At 33.4% G+C, this 24,555-nt stretch overlaps 2 protein-coding genes across 3 annotated transcripts; both read left to right on the forward strand.

Moving 5' to 3' along the window:
* The first annotated feature begins 9,742 nt into the window (after positions 1 to 9,742).
* On the forward strand, positions 9,743 to 19,131 carry LOC148622126 (mediator of RNA polymerase II transcription subunit 27-A-like). Of its 2 annotated transcripts, none has more exons than XM_088571727.1 (8): positions 9,743 to 9,991; positions 12,498 to 12,639; positions 13,724 to 13,866; positions 15,680 to 15,773; positions 16,355 to 16,462; positions 17,129 to 17,170; positions 17,600 to 17,677; positions 18,971 to 19,131. In XM_088571727.1, the coding sequence occupies exons 1-8, from the start codon at positions 9,792 to 9,794 to the stop codon at positions 19,103 to 19,105; spliced, it is 942 nt and encodes a 313-aa protein (XP_088427853.1). In that variant the 5' UTR covers positions 9,743 to 9,791; the 3' UTR covers positions 19,106 to 19,131. The 2 variants fall into 2 exon arrangements, with proteins under 2 accessions (XP_088427853.1, XP_088427854.1); XM_088571728.1 differs by having other exon boundaries at positions 18,974 to 19,131.
* Positions 19,132 to 21,246: 2,115 nt separating this feature from the next.
* LOC148622127 (uncharacterized) lies at positions 21,247 to 23,049 on the forward strand. The gene is made up of 3 exons (XM_088571730.1): positions 21,247 to 21,475; positions 21,952 to 22,160; positions 22,849 to 23,049. Exons 1-3 carry the CDS (start codon positions 21,336 to 21,338, stop codon positions 22,968 to 22,970), a joined length of 471 nt encoding a protein of 156 aa, XP_088427856.1. The 5' UTR covers positions 21,247 to 21,335; the 3' UTR covers positions 22,971 to 23,049.
* The last annotated feature ends 1,506 nt before the right edge of the window (positions 23,050 to 24,555 follow it).

Genomic DNA, 24,555 nt, shown 5'->3' on the forward strand with positions numbered 1-24,555 from the left:
TTTGAGATTTTTTAACTGTTTTATGCACCATTGTATGGAATGGAGAGAATAATGTTGACAAGCATTTTCATGGCAGCAAAATTATGTGATAGAAAGCTTTTAGGCCTTAATATGTGCACCATTATCATCAGAAATAACAGATAGAAAAAATAAGCTATTCAAAACATCAATTTTCTTAAGTAAAGTTCAGTTTCCTATTGTATATTGTTATATACAGAGTATCCTCTTCTCAAGAGTTGTCCTACATCATCAAAGATGGATCCAGATCTGGTTGAAATGAAAGAAAATCATTGATGCATGGTGGTGCTGCCCCCTCTTTGGTCTGTCACTGCGCCCTCCCGTTCTTCTATTCATGTATCTGCCCCAGATCAACATTAAGTTGGAAGTATACATTAATTATGTGTCATTAATGAAAAAAATAGGACATCGAATGGAACATAAAAGAATACACCACCGCGTTGTGTTGTATCGGATATCCTTGGACACTTGCTAAACTCATAGACCTGTAATTTAAGAGATATGCAACTAAATGAAACATCACATTAACACACTGCAGGAAATGGGATCTCATACTTACTTAATAAACAATGACGATTTGACTATAAATGGTTATAACTGAAAAAGCATTGAGAATATTCAAATAAAACCTTCAATTTCCCATTTGACAATATCTAGCTTCATGTTCATACCTCATTTTTCTTTCTACCAAAACAAACAAAAAAAGAAGTACCGGGATAGTAAAACAAGTTACCTACCCCCGATTTTTACAAAAATGAAAATAATTCAAAATTGAATTCATAATTTTCACATTAACCTATCACAACTTATTTGTTTCAAAGATTATTGAAAAAAACCTACAGTTTCCATTGTTTACATCTTGTACATTCTACAATTTATTTTAGATCATTTCATGGAAAGGGGAAAAATAGTTTAATAAATAATTGGAAAGGTCAAGGAATCTCGTTCTCCACCGCATGATAATTTTGTCGTTAAACTGGCTAATTAACAAGTTACTTATCTCTTTAATTACAGGTCTCTGCTAAATTACAAATCAACCTAAAGTACAACAGATCAAATCAAAGTCAAATGTTTACCAACACTCAATATTCTCAAAAGAATTCTCACCTATTCATTTTCCCAGAAAGATAACTTTAATTCATCATCAAAAAAATTGGCAGGGAAAAAAAAGAACTGAATATATCGAGACCAAGGCTTTCACAATTCTTTACAAACAAAACCTTCCATACAAGAAGTCACGATGATTTAAGTTGCAAATCAACAAACTTAATATATGGATTAGAATGCAACTTATGTAGTTTAGTATATGTCGGAGAAACACAAGAACGATTAAATAAAAGAATGTGCGGTCATCGTTCGGGAGCTAACACCACCAAAGTCCCGACACTTTATCAAAACTTTAATCAACAAGATCATTCAATCCTCTCCATGAAAGTTCGTATTTTAGAAAAAAATTACCATCCTAAGAACAGTCCCGTTCTAAGTAAAACTATCGTAGGGAAAGAGAGGAGTACTGGATACGCAGACTAGGTACTGCAATACCTTACGGATGCAATGACAACATCAAAAGTATAGGAAACCTTTCAAGCCAATATAACAATAGCATAAATGTGATGAATTTATTTAACAAAAATCCAAGACGGGAAGGGAGTCATGGTCATCGCCACTATACGTCACCTAAGTTACATGATGTCTCAATAGATGGTCTTCCTTTCATACAAAAACCTCTTGGACTTCATCACATTAGAACCAAACTTTATTCTCTACCTCTCACTCTACTACACCCCCTTTACAAAATAAGTCTTGAAACTCCTGTTTCTGACACCATCTCATCATTATACAGACTTGTTGCCATTATTTTGGGTATTGGTTTCCACAGACTCTTTAAACCAGTTTGTATGAAAAGTCAAGATTAAGAAAAACGATCATTTCTTCCACTACCGTTTGTCAACAAAAGTATAGGTGCAATTAATTTGGCTATCCTCCATCACAAAAACGTTACCAACAAAATTCCCCCATATTTCAAAGACTAATCCATACCAATTATTTCATATTCTTATACTTCACCCATTGCATCCAAAATTTTCAATTATAAAAGGGTATTGCAGAACCTCGAGATTGAGGACTTCGAGGCTAAACCACCTGACTGTTCTTGCAAGACCTCTCCATTCAAATATGGTCCTTCTGGTCACGTCGTTACGGGAGATTTAACCATTATCGAAAACGAATCTCGGTGTAATATCCTTTCTAAAGGTCCCAAGTACCGTGAACCACGCTCCATAAATTGGAATTATAACTTTAAAGTTCTTGTGGATGCCGTCGAGGACTATGCAAGAAAATGGATAAAATGAGAACAAGAAGACATTGATTCTCTGTCAGAGTGGTTAAAGGCCGTGAGGTCTTTAATTTTGAAACATATGAAAGTTTTAAGTAGGTCAATGAGTGCCAAGGCTACATCAGTTTTCAAAGACCCCGATGTAGCAAAAACATTGTCTACTATACATGACAAGTATGTTGTCATACCAGCAGACAAAGCCCAAAACAACATTGTTTTTGTCTACAAAACGTTTTATATCCAATGTTTATTATCAGAGGTAGACGTAGAAACTAATAGCAGTGATAAGACCTATACTACTACCACTCTCCCCAAAGAAGAGATTGTGGAAAACTATAAATCTGTGCTATCCTCTTTTGGTCTCTCTACCAAGGACGATGATTGTGATTTACCATCTATGAACTGGATTCCTAAACTTCACAAGAATCCATAAAAACAACATTTCATAGCTGGATCTGCAAAATGTACCAGCAAACCTCTTTCAAAACTTTTAACTTCTATACTCACAACTGCCAAAGAGGGTCTGCAGTCCTACCACAACACTTGTTACTCCCGTAGTGGTATTAATTCAATGTGGATCCTGAAAAATTCGAAAGATCTTTTGGAGACAATCAGTTGAAGACTATTATCTGAATATAATAGTATTAAAACCTATGATTTTTCAACACTGTATACTTCTATTCCCCATACTCAGTTAAAATCCCGACTTAAAAACATTATACATCGTTGTTTTTCCAAAAAAGATGGTACACCAAGATACAAATATACAGTTCTTGTTAGAGATTCCTCATACTTTGTAAGAAATAATTCCAAATCATCTTCCAAATATACAGGGTAAGATGTTTACAAAATGCTGGAATTTTTAATCGACAACATATTTGTCCAGTGTGGTGGACGTGTTTTTCAACAAACGGTCGGCATTCCAATAGGAACAAATTGTGCTCCTTTACTTGCTGACCTATTCCTTCACTCTTATGAGGCTGACTTTATAGTTGATCTGATCAGAAAGAAAGAATATCGTTTGGCCAAATCCTTCAATCTCAGTTTCCGCTATATAGATGACGTATTATCTTTAAACAATCCTAATTTCGGGGATTTGATACATCGCATCAACCCAAAAGAACTTGAGATAAAGGATACTACAGACACTGTGAAGTCAGCCTCATATCCTGACCTACACTTAGAAATCGATGGTAAAGGAAAACTATTGACCAAACTTTACGACAAACGTGATGACTTTTCATTCAGAATTGTCAACTTTCCTTTCATCTGTGGCAACATCCCTTCGGCTCCTGCGTATGGAGTGTTCATATCACAACTCACACGTTATGTAAGAGCTTGCCGAAACTACGCAGACTTTTTGTATCGCGCTAGAACTCTAACAAATAGGCTTCTGGAACAGGGTTATGTTGCTACAAGATTGAAGTCTTCACTACAGAAGTTTTATGGTAGTCATCATGAACTCGTAGATCGTTATGGTGTATCTATCAGCACCATGAAAACTGATTCATTCAACGGATCATAGTTTTCCTTTCCTCGTTTGTCTACCCCGGACTTGACTTTTTAGGTTACAGACCACCAATTCAACCAATGAGCATTCGGAACGTACGCAAAAATAGTCCTACGCAGAAATTACCCCTGTTCCTCATAGTGCTGTGAAAAAAAGTTCTCATCTCATTTAAAAAATTTAAACAGTTTCTGAAGGGAAAAACATTTCTGTACATTTTATATGTGCATTTTGCTTCTTGTGATGTGAAGCCTAATCTCCATGATGATTTTTAAATATACCCCTATCTTGTGAAAACACTGGGATTTCCCATGCTATTTATAGACCCTCACTTCCGGTGACCAGTACTGCACTGCAAGTCTGCTAACCTCACATGCCATTCTGAGGATTGTGAGCTGACATATGTAGAATCATGCTGATATATAGTCCTCTGCAGGTTAAAGTTAAGGTAAAGTCCAGAGAAGCCATTGAATATTGTGAAATTAGCATAGAAGCCTATGGGAAGTGGAATTAGTGGTTTTTAGCCTTTACGAGCAACTCGGCGGGTGTTTCTAGAAAAAGCAGAGGACGCTTACCCTACCGATGCACCTGGTCCATGCTCCCAGTTTTAGTGGAGTCCGAGTTGCTCATTTCTTTTATTACTTTGTATGTATGATTTTAGTTACTTTATAATCTTTGTTGTGTATGTCTGTTTTCCATGTCCGGTCTTTGTCCCTGGATTACATTCTTTTGATTACCGCTGTAACCTTGGTTCCCTTGGTTACTATTTTTGATATTCAAAGAAAGATAACTCCAATTAATAAAATATTGCATGAGGAAAAACAATTTGAAATGGCCGATACTTTTGTGTAATAAATTCTATCAAACTGAAATTCGAACTTTGGATCTGTATTTTATGATACTTTATAATTTTACAAGTGTGGGCACAGAATGGTATTGCCCGAAGAACAAATTCGAACATACATACGTTTTCTTGAATGTGTTTGCATTGTCTAGAAAACTCATTCATTTATTGATATCAATGATTGAATTATGCACATGTTGATAAATATCTATTAACAAATGTTACTAAACAACTAAATGGGGAACAAACTGCACAATGGCTTGCCATAACCATAAGACAAGTCACATACGTGTACATATTACAATGCTTCTCCTATGAAGGTGTGCCTGCATGGATGTCAAAATTGACCTGTAAAAATAAAAAAAAATACTTCTTATATTAATCAGTAATTGCCACGGTCGTTTGTTTGCAACGTTTGCGAACTAATCTGACACTAATTAATATGCAAATTAGTTAATATGACAGTGGCGGATCCAGAATTTTACGTAAAAGGGGGGGGACAACAAAATTCTTGACAGGAACAACGGTGAGGATCACGAACTGATCCGAATTTGCTAGAGGGGTGGGGGCATGCCCCCCAAGAAAATTTTGAAATATTAAACCTCAAATCATGCATTCTGAGGGTATCTCGAACAATTTTTCAACAATTTTCAAAAATTGAAATTTTCTAAGGGGGCGCCCCCCCAATGGATCCGCCTTTGTATAACATCACTAATGAGATTGGCGAACTGTCCAATATGCTAAACACGGATCGCTTTTTGAATGCAAAAGCATTTATTGATTTTTCTACCCTCTTTACTGTGTCCCTCAAGGAACAGTGCTGTGACCGATCCGGTTCCTTTGCAACATCAGCCATCTAATAGACTCAGTAAAATCGTCAGTTTGCCTGTTTGCAGACAGGGACTTTATATTACTCCATGTTGCAGGTGGCTGCTTACTGTATAGAAACATCAAAACAGCGGAATATCATAATATTCTACAAGTCGACCTGGAAAATCTAGAAAAATGGGCTGTGAATTGGAGTATGAGGTTAATTCAACATAAAGAAGTGTAAACCATGAGTAACCCGTAACAAATGTCAGGTATTTTACACACTCAACACTGGTACCGTCCGTACGAGATTCGTAAGAGTAGCCAAGGACGTTAACAAAATCTTATTAGCACGCTCCACAACCCTACCCTGGAACAGGTACAAAAACCCGAACCTAGGCTTGCAAATATCCGATGACTTAAAGTGGACTATTCACACAACAAATATGACTAAGGAAGTCAATTCCATCCTGGGTTTTCTATGTATGGATCTCAAGCACTGTCCACAAACCTTCAAAACACTCTCCAATATCTCACTAGTAAGATCGGCGATGGAATACGGAGCTATCGCGTGTGGGACCCATTCACCACTGAGACCATAAACAAATCAGAGCGAGTGTAGAGATTCTTCACTGGTGACTACAAGTCCAGAGACGAAGGAAGTGTCACAAACACGCTGACCAAACTAGAAGAACTCATAGAACGACCCACAAATCAGGGGCTTATTTTCTTGTACTATGTGGGTTTTTTTGCGCATGGGCTTTGTCCTGCTCGACTCTAAGTATATTGTCACTTTCGTCTTTCTTTTTGTTTGTCCTTTTCAATTTATGTAGCCTCGAATATGTTTTACCCGGAATTTCTCCCTTTTTGATGCTATTTTTTTCATTGGCCTTTTATTATTACTCATCGAATCAAAGAAAGCAAACAAAATATGCAAAGAAAACCATTATTCACCTGGTGAAGTCTTGCATTTTCAGCAGAAGTGACACATAAGCATGTTTAGACATCTTGTTCTCAAGAAATAGTTCATTTTTCAAAGTATGCCATGTAATATTTATATAATAAAAGTATTCAAAACAAACTCTGACATGTAATAGAATCAAGGAAAGGAACGCACAAAACTCAAGACCATCATCATTATTGTATTTACAAATAGAAAGAAAAAAAATGTTCTAGAAGTGCAAGGTAGTAAAATATTGTTTTATAACTGGAACATATACTGTTTTCAATGCTGAATTAAATGATATCATGAGTACTCACAAATTCATGTATTCTCAAAAAAGTTTATTTGACTTTGTTTTAACGCTACCTATAAATTTCCTATAAATACAGCAGCTATGCAAAAAATTATGTTTTTCCTATCAATTACATTGTATTACAATACTATCAATGAATCTTAACGGATACCTTAATGAACTTACTGTTATTTGCTGATGATACCGTTCTCTTTGCGACGTCACCAGAAACATTACAATTTTTTTTAAATAGTTTATCTATGTATTGCAACAAATGGAATACAGTCTAAAACAAAAAGTTTTTGCATTCTGGAATGGATGGCAACGTGTGGAAAATAGATTCTTTTTAGATGGAAATGAATTAGAAGATGTTAACTCGTATATTTACCTTAGAATGCTTTTATATTCTAATGGAAAATTTATGCAGACTCGGAAACGAACTTCTCAGCAAAAAGCAAGGGTTTGTCGTCTCTAATGAATACTCTACGCAATGTCTATCTGAGACCAAAGCAGATATGTCAGCTCTTCAATAGTATGGTCGGTATATGAAGGATATTTAATGTGTTACGCCTTCGAGACTGGGGATTTTATAGGGCTCGAGACGTGGAATTAGTTCATAATAGATTTTGTAGATATGTTTTTAAAGTTAGGTAGAACAGCACCAACATTCAATTTGCTTGGTGAATTAAGTCAATTACGGTATCTCTATATATAATACGAAAATTGAAGATTGTTATATATTGGTACATATTATACATGATAAGCCAGATATAGTTTTTGATTTGATACTATGTATTGATGCTGGATATGGTAAAACTAACTGGGCTTCAAATGTACGTGATCTGTTGTTTAATTTAAGTCTAAACTACTTATGGTTGGATCAAAATAACATAAATGTGTCATACGAATTTTTAAAATGTCGTACTAAAGACCAGTATTTTCAAAATTGGCATGAATGTGCATCTGATTGCGAAAAGCTTGGTTTATACAAATCTTACAAACTATGTTTTTAACACGAGATGTATTTAAATATAGATTTTGATGTTGCTCTTTTAACTATAAACTACGTAGTGGTATTCTAAGATAACGTGTAGAGTCTGATCGTTTTGAAATTATGAAAATTTACCAAGGAACATTCCATTTTGCAACTGTTGCAATATGAACTCAGTAAAAGGCGGAAATCATTTTGTTATGGTTTGTCCGGCATACAGATATTTGAGATTTTTTTGTCTCGTTACTATTGTTCTTGATCTAGCATACAAAAACTTCAAACTTTATTACGGGCTCAGTCTCAAGGATTGACTAAAAAACGTTGTTCCTCAAAGCTGTCTGGAAACGTATAGATGTGCATTGCTGGAGGATTAGTTACTCCTACAACGTAAGGGGTTGGAATTCCGTTAGGATGGCACTAAGTCATAAATAGCTTGCCAGACAACCTCTAGCATTGCTGGCATAGAGGATTAGTATATAATATGTTTAATTGTGTTGATATCCGACTTCATATTTTTTATTAAGTATTTTAGAGTACAATTGTATTCACCGACTTGTTTTTTTTTTTCTTTTTTTTTTTTTTTTTTTTTTTTTTTTGTCATATTGTCAATTTGTATATTATTTTATGTGCCATAGCACTTTATGTTGCTTATGCAAAAAAAGTTATTCAATACTGACTTTAAAGAATAATGATACCCATAATGTACGTGTAAATGTTATCTGAATAGCTAGCTGCCAGCCAACCCTTTTCGTTGCTTGAACAAGAGTTTGTATAGATTTTAATTCATTTCGTATATTCAACACAACAAAGTTGCAGATGGATATATTTTTTTAATGGCAATGGTTTATCTGTCAGTCCATCTGTCAGCTCTATTTTGTCGCCTTGATACAGCCTTCAAATATTTTTGTAAAATTTTCTCCAAAATTTGATGAAGTTTCGGTAACCGTAAAAGCTTGAATGTGATTGATATCATTGAAATCCCTATTTATTCACTTGCTGGGATCGAGTTATCAACATGAGGGTCTGTTGGTAAGCCGTCAGAGTACTCACATAAATTCTCTTATTTTAGCATCCGTCCATAGCCAATGCGAATTTGATTGGTGGTTGTTTTTGGCCCTGTTTAACTGGATAGTTTTACATGTAGCTCAATTTCATCAATTCTTGATATTGAGAGTGAGGGCTTTGCCTCTTACTGAACACCGCACTAGACTGCATGTGCGTTTATCATAAGAAACAAACATGTTTAAAGGCAGTCAACAGGAGACAAGAAAAACAAGTATATCTAAAATAAGATAGCCGACTCAGTAAAATTTTTTCTTTATACTTATAAAATTTTCTACATTTCATTTAATAACCATGGCACACAATTTCAATTTTTGATTTTTTTTTTTAATCGAACGCCATTAAGTTATAAATACCTGGTCAATTTGGATTCAGAATCGCGATCAGGTGACTTGTGTTTCCATGGAAGAGCTTCTCTAAGGTCAAAGGGTAAAAAGCGAAACTGGAATAGCGCTATAGTACAGATTAGGTCATTAACTGATGTATTTATTTTCTCAGCAGGGTTTCAAGTTGGATTCTGGAGAGGTTTGTCTTGGCATGAAGAGGAAACAATGAGAGTCGAATTTTCTTGAAACCAGAGATATAAAAATCATTGTTTTCACGAAAGGATAGAAAAATTCGATTAACTGTATCAATATAGGTATTTCAGTTGAAATTAGAAGTGTTTAAACAATACCATAATTAATTATAGGTCTCTTATAATAGTGAATCATAATGTCATATTGTCTACATTATTATTTACTCGTATTCTACACAAAATCAATTATTATTAATCAGTCATTAAAAAAAAATTATTGATTAATATCAGGAACTATTTATCTGGTCTCTTACATGGTTGTGTAAAGTATTAACTAATTACAGAAGAGTATTTTTTTAATCCTTGACATGACGCGTTCAATAAAATAAAGGTACGAGTTCGAAAAGGTACGAATCGAAAATATAGATTCGGCCATCAGAGTACTTATAAACAGATTGATTTTTTCGAAGAAATGCCCAGAGAGCTTGACAAAATGGCAGATCAAGAGGCCGAAAAACTGATCCACACAATTAAGTTGACACAAAAACTCCGTGCTAGCGTCACAAGAGTGTTTACAGATCTTTCAAACGGACAAACAACAACTGGAAACGACGAAAAAGAAATGGTGTCAGAGCTTCAAAAATCTTTGCTAACAGTAAATGACAATCTAAGGTGAAAATCTAAAGAATCTTAAACACGTTGTTGTTTGTGTATACGAGTGGTCCTAATTAAATGGTCATCATAAGACGTGTGTCTTGACATGGACCAAATGAGATTTCTCTAGCAATGCTAGAGGTTGTATGGCAAGCTACAAAATGTATTTTATGACTTGGTGTCATACTTGGGTCATGGAGGAATAGAAATCCAACATCTTACATTAAATGAGTACAGTGAAGACATCACTAAAGACTTCTTATTTATAGACTTGGACACTTGTTTCTGTCATTGACTCTCAGTGGCTTCTCTGTCAATACCAGGCAACACCTCCTCTGTTAACACTAAAGTAGTGGAGAAGCATTGCCTATAAATTATATAGTCTTTGATACAATGTAAGACTCCACTGAGTCTAGAACCTACTAACTCTTGCTGGATACTAGGAGACCCCTTATACATATACAACAACTTTTAACGCAATTATATATATATTTTTATGCATGCTCACTATTTATTAGTTTGATTAAGGATTTTGGGTTTTTTTATCCAGGATCAAAATACCTTATGTTGCCAGTCTATCACTGGAACTTTCCTACTATTTCTGAACGCTACACAAAAATATAGTCCTAATGCATAGGTGTTAACCCTCCCGTTTTTTTGCAGGAGTCTCCCTCAATTTTACCTTTTGACGTCTTCCATGAGGGAGACATCGATCTCCCGGTTTCAAGAATTCCTCCCTTAAAAACCCCCGTAACTGAATTTATCAAATTTTCATCAATTTTTGTCCGCCATCTTTGTTAATGTCAACAACTGTGTGGGTCGCAAAAGTGCTTTATTGTCAAAACGCTTGGAACAGCTGATGGACATTCAAGTCTCTCTAGAATTATCTTTTGTCATGTTGAGAAATGGCATGATTTACAATTTCGAATGGATAGTTATTACAAGAACTTAGTGGCCAAACACAACTTGCTGTTCTATGTGGAAAATTAAATTGATAAAAGTGTCAAGTTTTGGGAAATCTTATGTGCATCAAGGAAGTTATTTTGTGAAGCTGATATTAGTTTTATTTGAGTAATAAATAATCTGTTACTATAGTTTTTTTTAAAAGTTAATGCAAATCAACTTTTGGACAGTTTTAAAATTTAGAAAAAAGGGGAAATGGAAAAAAAGATCATATGAAGTTGGATCAGAAGTATTGATTGACATTCAGTTAATAAATATTAGGGAAAGACAGTTCGGAATATTAAATACGAAAAATGCAAATGTATGATCACATTTTTATTTGACATCATGTAATCTTTGAAATTTTGTTAATGCTACAATTTTCATAAGGAGCAAAAACCTACAGTGCTGACAGCACTTTGATTTTTTATTAGAATTGCAATTTAATTAAGTAAATAAGAAATTAAAATGAATACTAATATAATTATTATAATAGTATTCATTTTAATTTCTTATTTACTTGGTCTGAAAAAGGTGTTAGTGTTTATGAATATGTGATTTTCTAGTAACATATTCTTTTTTTATTTAAAACTACTGTGGTACAAACTCCCTGTGTGGTGCCATAGAACCTTAATTTTTTTATCATGGTTTTACATTGCATACTTCTTCTTTGAATTGCTATTTAGTCAATTTTAAGTGCAATCTCCTAATAGAACGTAGTGGTCAGACAGTAGTCTTTTGCATATATTTCCAAAACTGCAAGGTTTAGCCAAATTCTTTTTATGGCTGAAATGATCCTTATTATAAGGCCTACTAAAGTCTTCGGTATTGAAGTTGTCAGATGAGTCCTTGTAAGAGTTATTGCCCTTGAGAGGTGATAAATGATATTGTTTTACTGTTTTCAGCCAACTTCTTGAAAACTGTGATTGATAGAATACAACTTAACCCAGATAAGGTTACTTTTAATTTAATTTTCGAAATGCAGTACACTGCAATTAATAATAGTAGTCTGATAAATGTGACTGTGGTTTATATAAACACAGTACAGAAAGAGACATATTGTGACTAATCACAGACATAATGGTACGCCGCTCTTAAGACTGATTGTTAATAACATTATTATTTCTTAAGCTTTCATGCAAATTCTTTTTGGAAGTTGTTGGGCATAACCTGCCATTAAACATTTCCAAAAAAATTTTTGAACTATTTGGATAAAAAATTGTGGGTTACCACTAGCAAAGTGGTGTACCACCATATCAGTGATCCGTCATGGTATGTCTCAGTGGTGCACCACCATATCAGTGATCTGTCATGGTATGTCTCAGTGGTGTACCACCATATCGGTGATCCGTCAAGGTATGTCTCTTTCTGTACTGAAGCTAGAAATGTGTTTCAAAGCTGATTATCCAATGAGACTAGTCTGTTTAAATAATATGCATATAATAAATGTAATTATACTCGTGTCAATTATTTAAGTCTGACTGAGTTTTTTCTCCAATGTCCTTGACTATCTTTTGGGTCTTGTACAGATGGTTCATAAAAGTCTCTGGTTTGGTGATTATTTTGATCATTTTTTTTTAAGTGAACTAGAGAAAGTTTCCCAAGCTTTACCTTCCAGTGTTAACCAAGGATCTAACAACATTAGCTTGGTCTGTTTGGATCCCGCAACAGACAGGACACAGCTGCCTAGCCAGCTGATACAAGCTCACAAATGGACCAACAAGGTAAAGACAGATAATGAAATTACTATTTGCTTCAAGATTGGATAAAAGAATGATAACCATACTGAATACATGTATGTATATCACTATTGTATGTCATGTTTATCTAGATCAACATTAAAAATAAGTTACTCTGCCACAGACTGATCTACCTGTGAGAAACCTCCAGACTGAATAGTTTCTTTTTAGTGGAATAGTAGTAGTCTTAATCTACATTCTCATTTTTCTGATTTCTAGATTTTTGTTATTAGTAATTTTTTTTCTGTCACTTAAAAGCTGTTTTGGTCTACATGTTACAATATAAACAACAGAAAACTGTTAAAAGTGGCATTGTGATACACATCTGAATATGAACTTTTTGAAGGCTGAAGAATTTGGATGAGAAAAATTATCTACCTAACTACTGACCAAACCTTTTTTTAAGCTCTTGGGATATGGCAAACAGAAATAAGATTGGCCAAAGAATATTGTAGAAAATTGATTTGAACATGATAATACAAATTTCAAAGAATTATTGGGACAGAGCATCAGCGTCATCTTACATATGTAGATTTTCTGTCAATGCACAAGTGGATCAAAATTGTTCTTTCGAGGGTGGCATCTGCAGTGAGGATGGGATTGTTTGAACTTTTCAAGTCACAAATATTGTTAGCACCTTCTTAGAACTTAATATTTGTATGTGATTTGCATTTGATATCCATATATAGCCATTGCCAGTTGTTTTCTCTTGTTCCTGATGATTGAAAACATTTGAGCCATCAGGGTAAAGATTGAGTATGCATCAAGGGAACCAAAGTTTTAGTGGAAGAGCATATTCAGATATTGAAAGTAAGTCAAAATCAGTGACAGAGATATTTGGCAGTTAGTGACTATAAAGACTTCAGCCTATTATCTTTTGTAGGTGTGGCAGATTCCCATTGGTTGAGACATCAGTGATGTAGCGATGAAATATCAACCAAGTCAAATGTTATTGGAGTAAAAATAGTTCTGTCCCTCAAAGGCACAGCCTTACGTCATATTATATATTAGATAAATATATTTTTAATACTGATACTCTATTTATGTATTATTTTCACAATTATTTCAGGTACACAAGTTGGCAGATTATGCCTGTCAGATAATGCAACAGAATACTTTAAAGAGAAGTAATCCTGGTCAAACTGGTGGTACTGGCTTATCTACTAAACGCCAGAGACGAATGCCACCTGTTGCTCATAATATTCCTGCCAGGTATTAGATATTTTTTTTATATACATACAAATGTATACTAGTGGTATAACAACCACTCTCTGTCACGATTCAACACATATTATAATTCTTGGCTGATGATTTGATTCCCATTGCATTTTTGGGGTTTTGATCCTGCAGGATCAAAATATCTACAAGTCACCAGTTCCCTACTGTTTCTAAACACTACATTACAATATAGTCCATATGTTAACAATCAACATCTCTTTCAAAATCAGTATTAAAATAGGTTTCAGGTAATTATTCAGCTTCATACTATTCTATCATTCCTGCAAATGAAATTTAGATTTAGTCTTCAAATCAACTGAAGATTTTAGGGACTTATGTTTTTTCTTTGCCTTTAAAGACTTTTAAGTAAAAATGTTGCATTGATAAAATTAAGGTTGTGGAGAGTGTGTCAAGAAACTTAAATGTGTTAAGCATATTCCATTTATCAACTTATTAATCAAATTCTTTATCATAATAATTAATAATTGGTAAACAGGAAGTGAAAAACAGTGAATTTTTACGGTTTTACAAAGTAAAATTGGTGGGAAGTTTCAAATTGATAAAAAGTGTCAGTTTTTGGAAAATCTGTTGTATGATCTTGAAATTATTTTCTTAAGCTGAAATCTTGTTGTGTGTGTGTGTGTGTGTGTGTAATTACATTGTTGTAATAAATACTTTGTGAAATTAGTTTTTGAATGTAATTGCAAATTTATTTTTTGGGTTGGTTTAAAAATTTGTGAATAAGCTGGAATGAAATAAAATTTGTAAATGTGTGTAAAGTATTATACTGTCTTATGATTGATATACAGATCATATCTTTGAAATCACTATTGTAAATAATATTCAGTTTAAACATTTAAGGAAAAAAAAAACAATTCTAAAGTTATTGTTACAGGTTTATTTTACATCATATAATCTTTAAAATTGACTGTGTATGCCTGCTAACAGTACTTTGATTACAGATACGTCACAACTCATTATTTCTATTAAATTTCAACGAATTATAAAAATGACACATTTTCATGTCCAAATTACTGAATAGCTTTTTCTCTTACTGTTTCAGCAATTCTTAAACATTTACACAAATTAAAAAACAAAAATATTCTCACTATCATTACTCTGTTCATTACTTTTGGTTGAGCTTATTGAGGGAATCAGATCTTCTAGATAGTAATTTAAAAAATCCTAATGTACCGCCGAGTCATTCCTCTAATATATGCATGTAGCTCATAATAAGGGTATGATTGAAAGCTGAGGACAGTTATCAAGGCATAGAATTACACATGGAAATGAATTTTATTTTATACTTTATCAAAGGGAAATACTTAACTTATGAGGATGTCCATGAAGGACTCTGGCAGTGGGTGCACAAGCCTAATATGTGTTTTCAACAAATTAGATCACAAATTCATGTTTTCAGCAACAAAAAATGAATTAGATTTGTAATTTTCAGAAATGGTAAGACTGAAATAAATTATGTAGAAAGCACTAAAAAAATAATAAAAGGTAATAACTCATTGATTTGTTCATATATATTTTTTTTAAAATTATATTCTGGGTCATCAACTTTTGATACAGAGAATTTTCTATGCTTTCTGACATCAGAATGAGCTTGATCTGACATTAATAAATTGGTGTTAGGAAATTTACTCTATACTGCCCATATCATATGATGTGCTTGATTTTCGCATGAACAGTTTATTTAATAAATTCTGTTCATCCTCTGGATACTACTATTAAATTTTTGAAAATTTAAAACAACAAACATAGCAAATTGAAATAATTCTGTACTGGTTTTTTATTTCAGTTCAGTGGAGAGTGTATTAACCAATATAGAAAAACATTTACCAGATACAAGTATGTCTATCTCCAGACCTAATGGTAGTAGCTGTGTTGTACAGGTAATGTTCCAGTTCATTGACGATCAATGGAGACTACACAAAACTACCAAGGAAATAATGTATTGTGTAATGTCTTATATTCATTATATTGGTCAATTTTATATGATTATTCTATCTATTTATAAGAAAATGTAAGACTGGTGATTTTTTTTAAATAATTTATATCTTAGTTTTGTATGGTTGTGTAATAACTTAGAATTGGTAAAATTGGCCTTTGATGGTATTAACACATCTATTAGACATGATTATTTTCCGCTTTTTAGTGGAATCCTGCTATTTCAAATCTGGATTTTACCGTTACGATTCTTTTTTACTGTATATTTACTTCCGATTTTGCCAATATCCACTTTGTTATACATGTCTGATCTATTAAGCATACAAAAATGAAATATATATCTGAAAAGATAGAAGATTTTGTTGTAAATCAAAGGTAAGTGTAATAATGATATATCTCTTGTGTGAAAGGACTTTGTGTAAAAATACATTGATGGAAATGAATCAAAATAAAAATTGCACCATTTAGATATTATACATTGGTCCCAATATATTGTTTAATAGATATTATGGTTATTTATTTTTAGATAACTTTAGCCAGAACATTGAAAGCAGTTTGTGTATTACGTGGTTTTCTGATAGAATATGTTAATGTCAAAGGTTTCAATGAAGATTTCACATCACATGATGGTAAAGTAAGTATTATAGTGATAGGAAGTGTGTAAGCTTGGAAATCACTACAATAATACAGTGTATAATCAGAAAACAAAATAATCCACACTACTTCATTTCGTTCTTTTGTTATTGATTGATACGACAAAGAACACAAATTGAGGAAAATCTTATAATTCTGTAGACTTTACCGAAGCAAAAATCATAAGTGTGCAATACTAAGTAGACTTCTATCTAGTATTTACTTCAGTGTTTCAAATGATTTGACAGGTACTCAACTATATTATATATCTATATGAAAAAAATTATGAAGACCAGCTATCAAAATCTAGGTTGAGGTTGTGAAATTTGTCCAGAATTTGTGCATACATGTCAGATATACATGTACATAAAGAAAACATTTTGGGATATAAAGTTTTGGCTTTTTGGTACTTAAAACACTGGGTAAACAAAAACTGTGATTACTGACAAATCTATGTTTAAAGATTAACAGTAAAGTGATAATGGTAAGAAGCACAGGTAAAGTATGGCTCTCATGTTTACAGGTTCTTGTTCAAAATGGAGTACAATAACTATATTTGAAAAAAAAATTTTGTGCTTATGATAAATTGTTAGTTCCATTGCTCCTCTTTCTATGGAATGTATTGTTTGAGTTTCATTTATTCATTTGGTATTGTGTGTGTTTTTAGGTAGATTTATGGTCTAAATCCAGGTATGAAGTTTTCCAGAAGGTATGTATCTTCAAAATTTCTATTTTTTCATGTCAGAAACAAAGAGAAGAATTTGTGTGTGTAAAATATTTTAATTTTATTATATATACATATATATATGCTTGAGCTGATAAATTTCTCATCTGTCTGGAGACATATGACCATTTCTTAATAAGTTACTCAATTCAGAAAATATGCATGTGGAGAAGAAGTACTGTATGTTACTTCATGGCATCAAAATCTTGCCAGAGATACAATTTGGCAAGGTATTAGTGCAATATTTTAATCAATATCAAATAACTTCATCTGCAGAACCACTTTTGAACCTTGCCTCAAGTGGGCAAAAGACTTTGATAACAATTTTTTTAAACAGGAACATGAACAATATCCAGATTTTTTTACCCATGGAATAAAAAAACATTAATGCTTATTAGTTAATTTCTGTTGTAGATTTCTGATCTGATGATGGCAGGAATACAACATTACTATTACCCACAAATACCAGAAATTACAATACGTACATTCTTTGTAAGTTTAGTTCCTTTTACATCTACATATACTTGTATGTTTATAATTATGAACCAGTGGCGAGTCTAAAGGTTTTATACAAAATTTGGGTAAAAATACGCTATTGAGGGTCTGGGACAAACCTCATTTTCAGTAATTTCTAAAGCTGACCCTATACTTTTCTGTAAAATTTGCACCTATTGTATCTATTAACTGAGGGTCTCCAAGCATTGCAATAGGAAGAAATTAAACTGTGAGCCAAGCCCGCTAAGAAAACCCTCGCTTCACATGCCAGTAGTAACCATATGGTCAAAACATATACAAGTTCATCAAACAGGTAGTGGAGTCACACTTCAGTAGGAAATCAATTCCTATGAAATGATATACCTGTGTAAGATCCGTTAGAATATCAATTGCCAGGATAAAACTGTAACAAAAATGTTGTGAATGGCTGTACATACAGACACCTTGATCAATATATATACCTTGTGCAGAGCTGTCAAGTTAGATTGCACAGCTTCTTTACATGTGCATTTATTATATGATACTGGCCTTTGACATGTCGAATTAATTATATCATTTATTTTAACTTTACTTCAACTGTGTTCTGATTAGGAATGTAAGATAGGATAAAGGTTATAGGATGAAAACAATCACTTATTGTGGATTACAAAACATGTCTATTTTGATCTGAATATATGATATTACACATTAACCCACTTCTGATAATTATCAGTTGAAATCAACTAATTGGCGCTCTGTATTTTGATCACGTGAAGACGGTATATTTCCGATACACTGTCACTATTTTAGCAATACCCGGTCAGTTATCGTTTTTTAGTTTACTACAACCAAAATGGCGACGAAAAGTTTTGCGTCGCTAATGGCAGACAATATACAAAACAAAAGTACCATAGAGGCAACACAAGGGTAAAAATTGAAACACACATCAGGAACATTAAAGAAAATTATTGCTATCTAAATAACGGGTATAAACTTTTTTTTTTTTAAACCAAAAACAAAAACAAAATCATCGCTGAGCCGCGACGGGTATGAAATATGCTGACCAGGGTAAATTCTGTACATGGCCACTAAATCACTATGTAACTAATATTACACATGCTATTGTACTTGATATAACACAAAACACATGGAATTGTATTTGATACAAACCTGATACAAATGCTATTGTACTAATAGGAAGTACACTATTTTGTACTAGATTTATCATGATACACCTAACACTGAACCCAATATACTAATAATGCAAAAAATGATTATTGTACTTGATATAACAGAGTTGGTATTTTACAGCAGCAATGGTTCATATCATACAAGACCCTGTTCTCAGCACCATGTACAAAGTGTGGTAAACATCTACAGAAAGGACTTCCTCCAGTGTGGAGAGATTTCAGGACATTAGCACCACTTCATGATGGATGTAGATAATAATAAAATATATATACGAATATAAATGTTTGTATTATATATTGCCCATCTAATAAGATATTCTGGTCTGAGGGCCTACGAGAGTTATTGTTAGAAGATGGTCTGAAGTTTTGTTATCACCCATTTTCATACGACTTAAAAAAATGGTTTTGGTCATATATTGGTGTCACTTTGTTGTTGTTGGCGTCTGTTAACTTAAGTTTATTTTCAAGAACTTGAGTAAAGCTTATCCAACCTTTATCAAATTTTAATACATTGTTGCTAGGTGGTGGAGGGCACTATAGTTTTTGGAGGTTTTTGGTCCACCCATTTGAAAACAATGGGCTAAGGTTTATTTGCAACCCTTGAATTTTTATCTGTGGTTATCCCTGTAAATGATAGATAAAGCTTATTGTTGATCATTTTTTTATGATTCAGATGTCAACGTGTTCCTTTTGAAATTCTGTTTTTGAATTTTTTTACCGAATGTCTTATCTTTATTGTTAAAATATTAAAGGGTAAAAAATTGGCAACACCAAATAAAAAATCAACTTTTCAATTTTTGTTCCCATTTTGAAATTTTTATTGGCTCCCTTTACAAATGAAAATCCTTACCTGCTTTTGCAATCAGATTTCAGATAATGGTTTTGGGGCATTTCATTTTTTTCATTGGAATTTCTAATTATGTACTTTATAGTGTCAAAACCAGTTGTGCCCATACTAAACTGTAAGTTCCTTTGTATTAGTGTGTCAAAACTAATATTGTGTCCACACTTGCCCCTTATGAATAGAGTTACACATATTGTGGTCGTATCATGCCGTGCTACCCAAAGCTCTTTATTTTATGTTTGGATTGGAAAATCTTCATTCGGTTTCTCTAAGGAGATGTTTTTAGCAAGTTTGTGTAATCTAAAGTTTTAAGTCATAATTTTTGAAAGGTTGGCAGCCAAAAAGGAGTTTGTGGATTGTTATGGTGTGTCCGTCTCAAACGCAAAGATAAATTGTATTTATTTTTATTTTTCTTATGTATAACACTAGCCATGACATAAACAAGTTTTCTGGTGTCTCAACCGCCTCGGTGGTGTTGTGGTAGCGTTCTTGTCTCAAGTGTGGGAGGTCAAGGGTTCAGTCACTGACAGTCATACCAGACTTTTAAAAAATGCCAATTATGTTGCATATAGTAACATCTGGTCTCCTTTGAATCAATAATTTGACACAGTTTGGTGACAATCAGGCACTTGGACACTGATGATTCCGACCACTCGCCTTTTCTCAAGATCCATTATTTTTGTCCGATTCGTTTTTTGCTAGTTTGAGCCCATTTATTGCAGATATCACAAAGGGAATGCGTAATACCACTATTTAATAAATCGACTCGGGTAATATAAGTAGTTTTTTCAAATGAATGGGCCCAAAAACTGTCAAAAATAAGATTTTTTAATCAGCAGACTCTTGCTTTTGTTTGCTAGCACGCTAAAATATCAGGCTAGTACATAAAGGGTATGCTCGATTGATTATCACCCAGAAGTGCATGCAATACTTGCCATATAGCATTCAGTTACAATCAATCGCCATGTGTTTCTAACCTTTATAAGTTGTTAATGGTCCATGCTCTCAGTTATATGTGGGGTCCTAAGTAGAATTGCTCATTAACTTTAAGCTTAATTTTACAGGTTAATCATTGTCTCTTCAAATTTTAGAAAGCGAGATAAAACCAAAAGCATGCATATTTGATAGAAGCAAAGTCTGGTGTCTGATTTTGTCCTCTTAACCATATCTACCCCTTTAAAGCGTAGATTGATTTTTGGACGTGCAAGAGCATTTACTTGTACATGTAGTATATACGTGAGCTACATGTCCATTTATAGCCAAGTTATCAGATTTCATTTGATAGTCACTATGTGGTCATTTGCTTTTTCTATCTCCATTATTTTTTTCTTGATTTTGTCTTCCTTAGATCTAATACTTTTCGGATTCATAAAAATCTTAAGTAAATTCTTTGTTTTTTACTCGAAGTTCCATGTTAGAAAAGAATCTGTACTTAAGACACAGGAGAACTTACTTGACGACATGTTTGTGGTTGTTTGATGTCAATGGAGACATGCATTACACCAAAGTTTACAAGACCTACAACATTCTAATGACGGATGTAATCTCACAATAACTGGTTATTTCATGTCTTTAAATGTTCGTATATTTCTTGAACCATAAACATTTTAACTAGTATTTGTTTTATCATACAAAAGAGAGGATGGATTGTTTAAAAATTGTGTTGTTTCTCTGTGTTTTTATGTCGACGCATAGCGAGCCATTAAATTCAACCAAATCCGAATTGAAGAAAGATACCAAAGATCCTTTTAAAGGAGTGTCATGCAGAGATAGAGTCGCTGGGTGAGGATTTGGTAAAGTACTGTCAAAAGGCTTGTTGTGGGCATATGGTAGTATGATTTCCTTGAAATACATTTGGTATAGTATTGCATGAAAAGCTTGCCGTAAGATTTATCAAGTTTGCATTGACACATCGCCTTCCGGTGGGTTCCATGCCAAAATATTTTGTATCATACGAAATGCATCACTTGTTGTTTTTATGCATAATTATTAAAAAAACAGCTTTGCAATTTTTTTTTGTGATAATGAGTAACATGAATTGAGGCCAATATAACATGTCGATTAATTGTTTTACTCAAATTCGTCTATAACTTTGCCGAATACATCCAGCATATCAATAAAACTACGTGTAGTTAGCTGTAAACAACTGTCAAAAGTATCTACAGGAAAACATGACAAAAACACAAGCATTAGAGCTTAAAATTTGGAATTCAAGGGTAAATTATCTACACAGAAACCTATTCCTCGACTTTCTACAGGCTTTTTCCACGTGACATCGACATATCTGGAAAATGCAAAAAGGGACAGATTAGATGGACCCTCACAAAGAAGGACCTTAATATGTCCTTTAACACTCCCGAATCACGGGAGTTATGTTTTATTTCAAGAGCACCTAAAGGATTAGAGAGATACACAGTGTATAAAGTCCAGGACAAGAAATTAGACCAGATCGGAACTCCAAGAAAAGGTAATTTCACACATGATTGTTATTTTTCTGCTTTTCCCAAATTATTGTTTTATGGAATTAGGTGAAACAGGCAGGCGCGTAGCTGCCTTTAGGCAAAAAAGCTTTTGCCTGCACTTAATTTTGCCAATTTTTTTGGAGATAAAATACATCCAGGAGAGGCATAAATGATGCTCTAAAACGCTATCTCCGCGGAGCTTCGAGGGGGGGGGGGGCTTCGCCCCAGACCCCCTGCCGTAATTTTGCCTACACTTCAATTTGGCCTCAGCTACGCGCCTGACAGGATTACCACACAAACTGGCATGCAACAAAGAATTTAAAGACACTTGTCGACTTTCTAGATTGTGTATGTTTCTGTGTAGCAGTAAGCGCTAATTATAAGCAACTTATTTTTTTTTTTGCACAATGTATGCGGGACTGTAGCCAGGTTTTCTCACAGAATGGGGGCGCGAACTGATCACTGATAAGTAATTGTATTTGGTTATCTAGTATGATTTCTCTAATTACAGGCTATGGTGTAAATCAGTTCTTTTGTTTTCAAAAGGGGGAGGGGGATGTGCGATCACATTCGTCGCACCCCCTGGCCTTGGTATCGAATGATATTGAATACATTTACATGTTTTTATAACCATGCCTAATACCTATATTACCTATAGCGTTATATTAAAACATTTTTGTCATTTATCTATAGGTTTTGACTCCTGTACCACAATCAATAAAGGGAAGACCACCATCAGGATTAACCCATATAGTGTATATTATGGTGTATACATCCGATACACAATGGTCCCAATAGAAACGACAAAACAATGATCTGATTTAAATTGCTGGTGAAAAGCATATAACAGTCTAGAAACAGACAGATGACTTGATCTTATATTAAAATATAATATTAAATATTATACTCAATCATCGAATGTTTAATAGTAAGATGCTCTATTGTCAAAGTCCATGCCTTAAACTTCAGTGCGTGTCTCTTGTCGCAAAGCAACCGATTCTTCCGTCCGTCACATTTACTTTGTGGGCGCGACTCCAAGACCACACGGATTTTGTTAAAAGTTTGTTGGTAGGTTAGACATCATTTGTTATGTCGCAAAGCTGTTTTGAGTACTCGCTAATAGGAGACAGTCGAAACAAGAAAATTTAACTAGTGATGGGAGATTTGAATCTTGTTTGCTTTGTGGTTGTTTTTATGTTGTTGAACGTTGTTTGTTGTGTCTGGTTCTATTTTCTTTGGTTATTTATTATTTTTTTTTTTTTTGGCCTTAAATTATCGAATCTCTGATTTACATAATAAAGAGCCAACAACAAAAATAATAATGTAAAGCAACAAAACTTACAACATAGACAACACACTGTGTTAAGTGCCAGAATCTGTAAGAATCAGGCAGTAGATGAAACATAGTAAGAAAAAAAAACACCATTTTGAAAGTTTTATTTGACAATCTGTACATCAGAATCAAGGAAAAAGATAAGATTTTCAATCCCATGTTGGTAAACTGAGTTATATTTTCATTGAAATGCACTGAAAATGAACATTTCATGGCTAGATAACTCTGTCAAACACCTCAAAATGGGATGCTGAAACTGAAAAGGAGTTACTATTCAAAAAGTTTATTTCATTCAAGTAAAATAAATGAACGTCCTTTATGTAGAATAGTTAAATGTTGTAAAACTTTCAAAATATTTTGCAAAAAAACTAGGCGTAGTTGGTTATAGTTGCTTCGTGGAAATTGTAAAGAACCTTTTCTCTCTATGTAAAGCTAGAAACGTAGAAATAACATTAATTTATTATTTGCTTTGACCTTCAATGAGTAAATAACCTTCCGTCGTTCGCAGATATAAGAAGAAATATGATAAAATTTACTATTTCTTCAGATTTGACATGTATGTAAAGAGTCGTCCTTTTGAAGATAATTTAAAGGAACGTAAAGTTGGGTAGTTCTTAGCTGTATATTAATGTTTCTCCCTGCACCCGCCCACTTCTGTATTTACTGACTGTCAATATATTTTGGCTATATTTCATTTTGTATTGGAAATACAGATTCGGAATTTTGTTGAAAAATGACGTCAATGATTTTGAACTTGAGATTTATAACATTTAAGGGTCATCTTTATTATTTCGTTTCCGCAAAAAATGCACAGGAACAACAGATAAACATAGCCAATTAGAGGATTTGATGCACTGCAATTATAATGGTCGCGCTGATTTTTAGCGTTACCCTTCCCAAACTGTTTTAGAAACAGATTTCAAAGTTTCTCCGGTCAGGTCTGAAAAAAGACGGAATAATATAACTAGTGAGTAAGTTACTGTCTCATACTGCCGTTTTTGATTCACCAATAAACAATATTAAAAACAATTAAACCATATTATAAAAGCAAAAGATAAAGTCTTAAC

The sequence above is a fragment of the Perna viridis genome, chromosome 3 (genome assembly GCF_037379345.1).
Source record: "Perna viridis isolate PV_CMFRI_1.1 ecotype Kerala chromosome 3, ASM3737934v1, whole genome shotgun sequence".
NCBI lineage: Eukaryota > Metazoa > Mollusca > Bivalvia > Mytilida > Mytilidae > Perna > Perna viridis.

What these genes read in the sequence shown, in the direction of transcription:
- LOC148622126 (XM_088571727.1), top strand. Translation starts at nt 9,792, where the DNA reads ATGCCCAGAGAGCTTGACAAAATGGCAGATCAAGAGGCCGAAAAACTG. An exon ending in ACAGTAAATGACAATCTAAG is followed by an intron (nt 9,992 to 12,497) that starts GTGAAAATCTAA and finishes TTTTTTTTTAAG; the next exon opens with TGAACTAGAGAAAGTTTCCC. An exon ending in TCACATCACATGATGGTAAA is followed by an intron (nt 16,463 to 17,128) that starts GTAAGTATTATA and finishes GTGTGTTTTTAG; the next exon opens with GTAGATTTATGGTCTAAATC.
- LOC148622127 (XM_088571730.1), top strand. Translation starts at nt 21,336, where the DNA reads ATGGATTGTTTAAAAATTGTGTTGTTTCTCTGTGTTTTTATGTCGACG. An exon ending in TGCAGAGATAGAGTCGCTGG is followed by an intron (nt 21,476 to 21,951) that starts GTGAGGATTTGG and finishes GACTTTCTACAG; the next exon opens with GCTTTTTCCACGTGACATCG. An exon ending in GATCGGAACTCCAAGAAAAG is followed by an intron (nt 22,161 to 22,848) that starts GTAATTTCACAC and finishes ATTTATCTATAG; the next exon opens with GTTTTGACTCCTGTACCACA.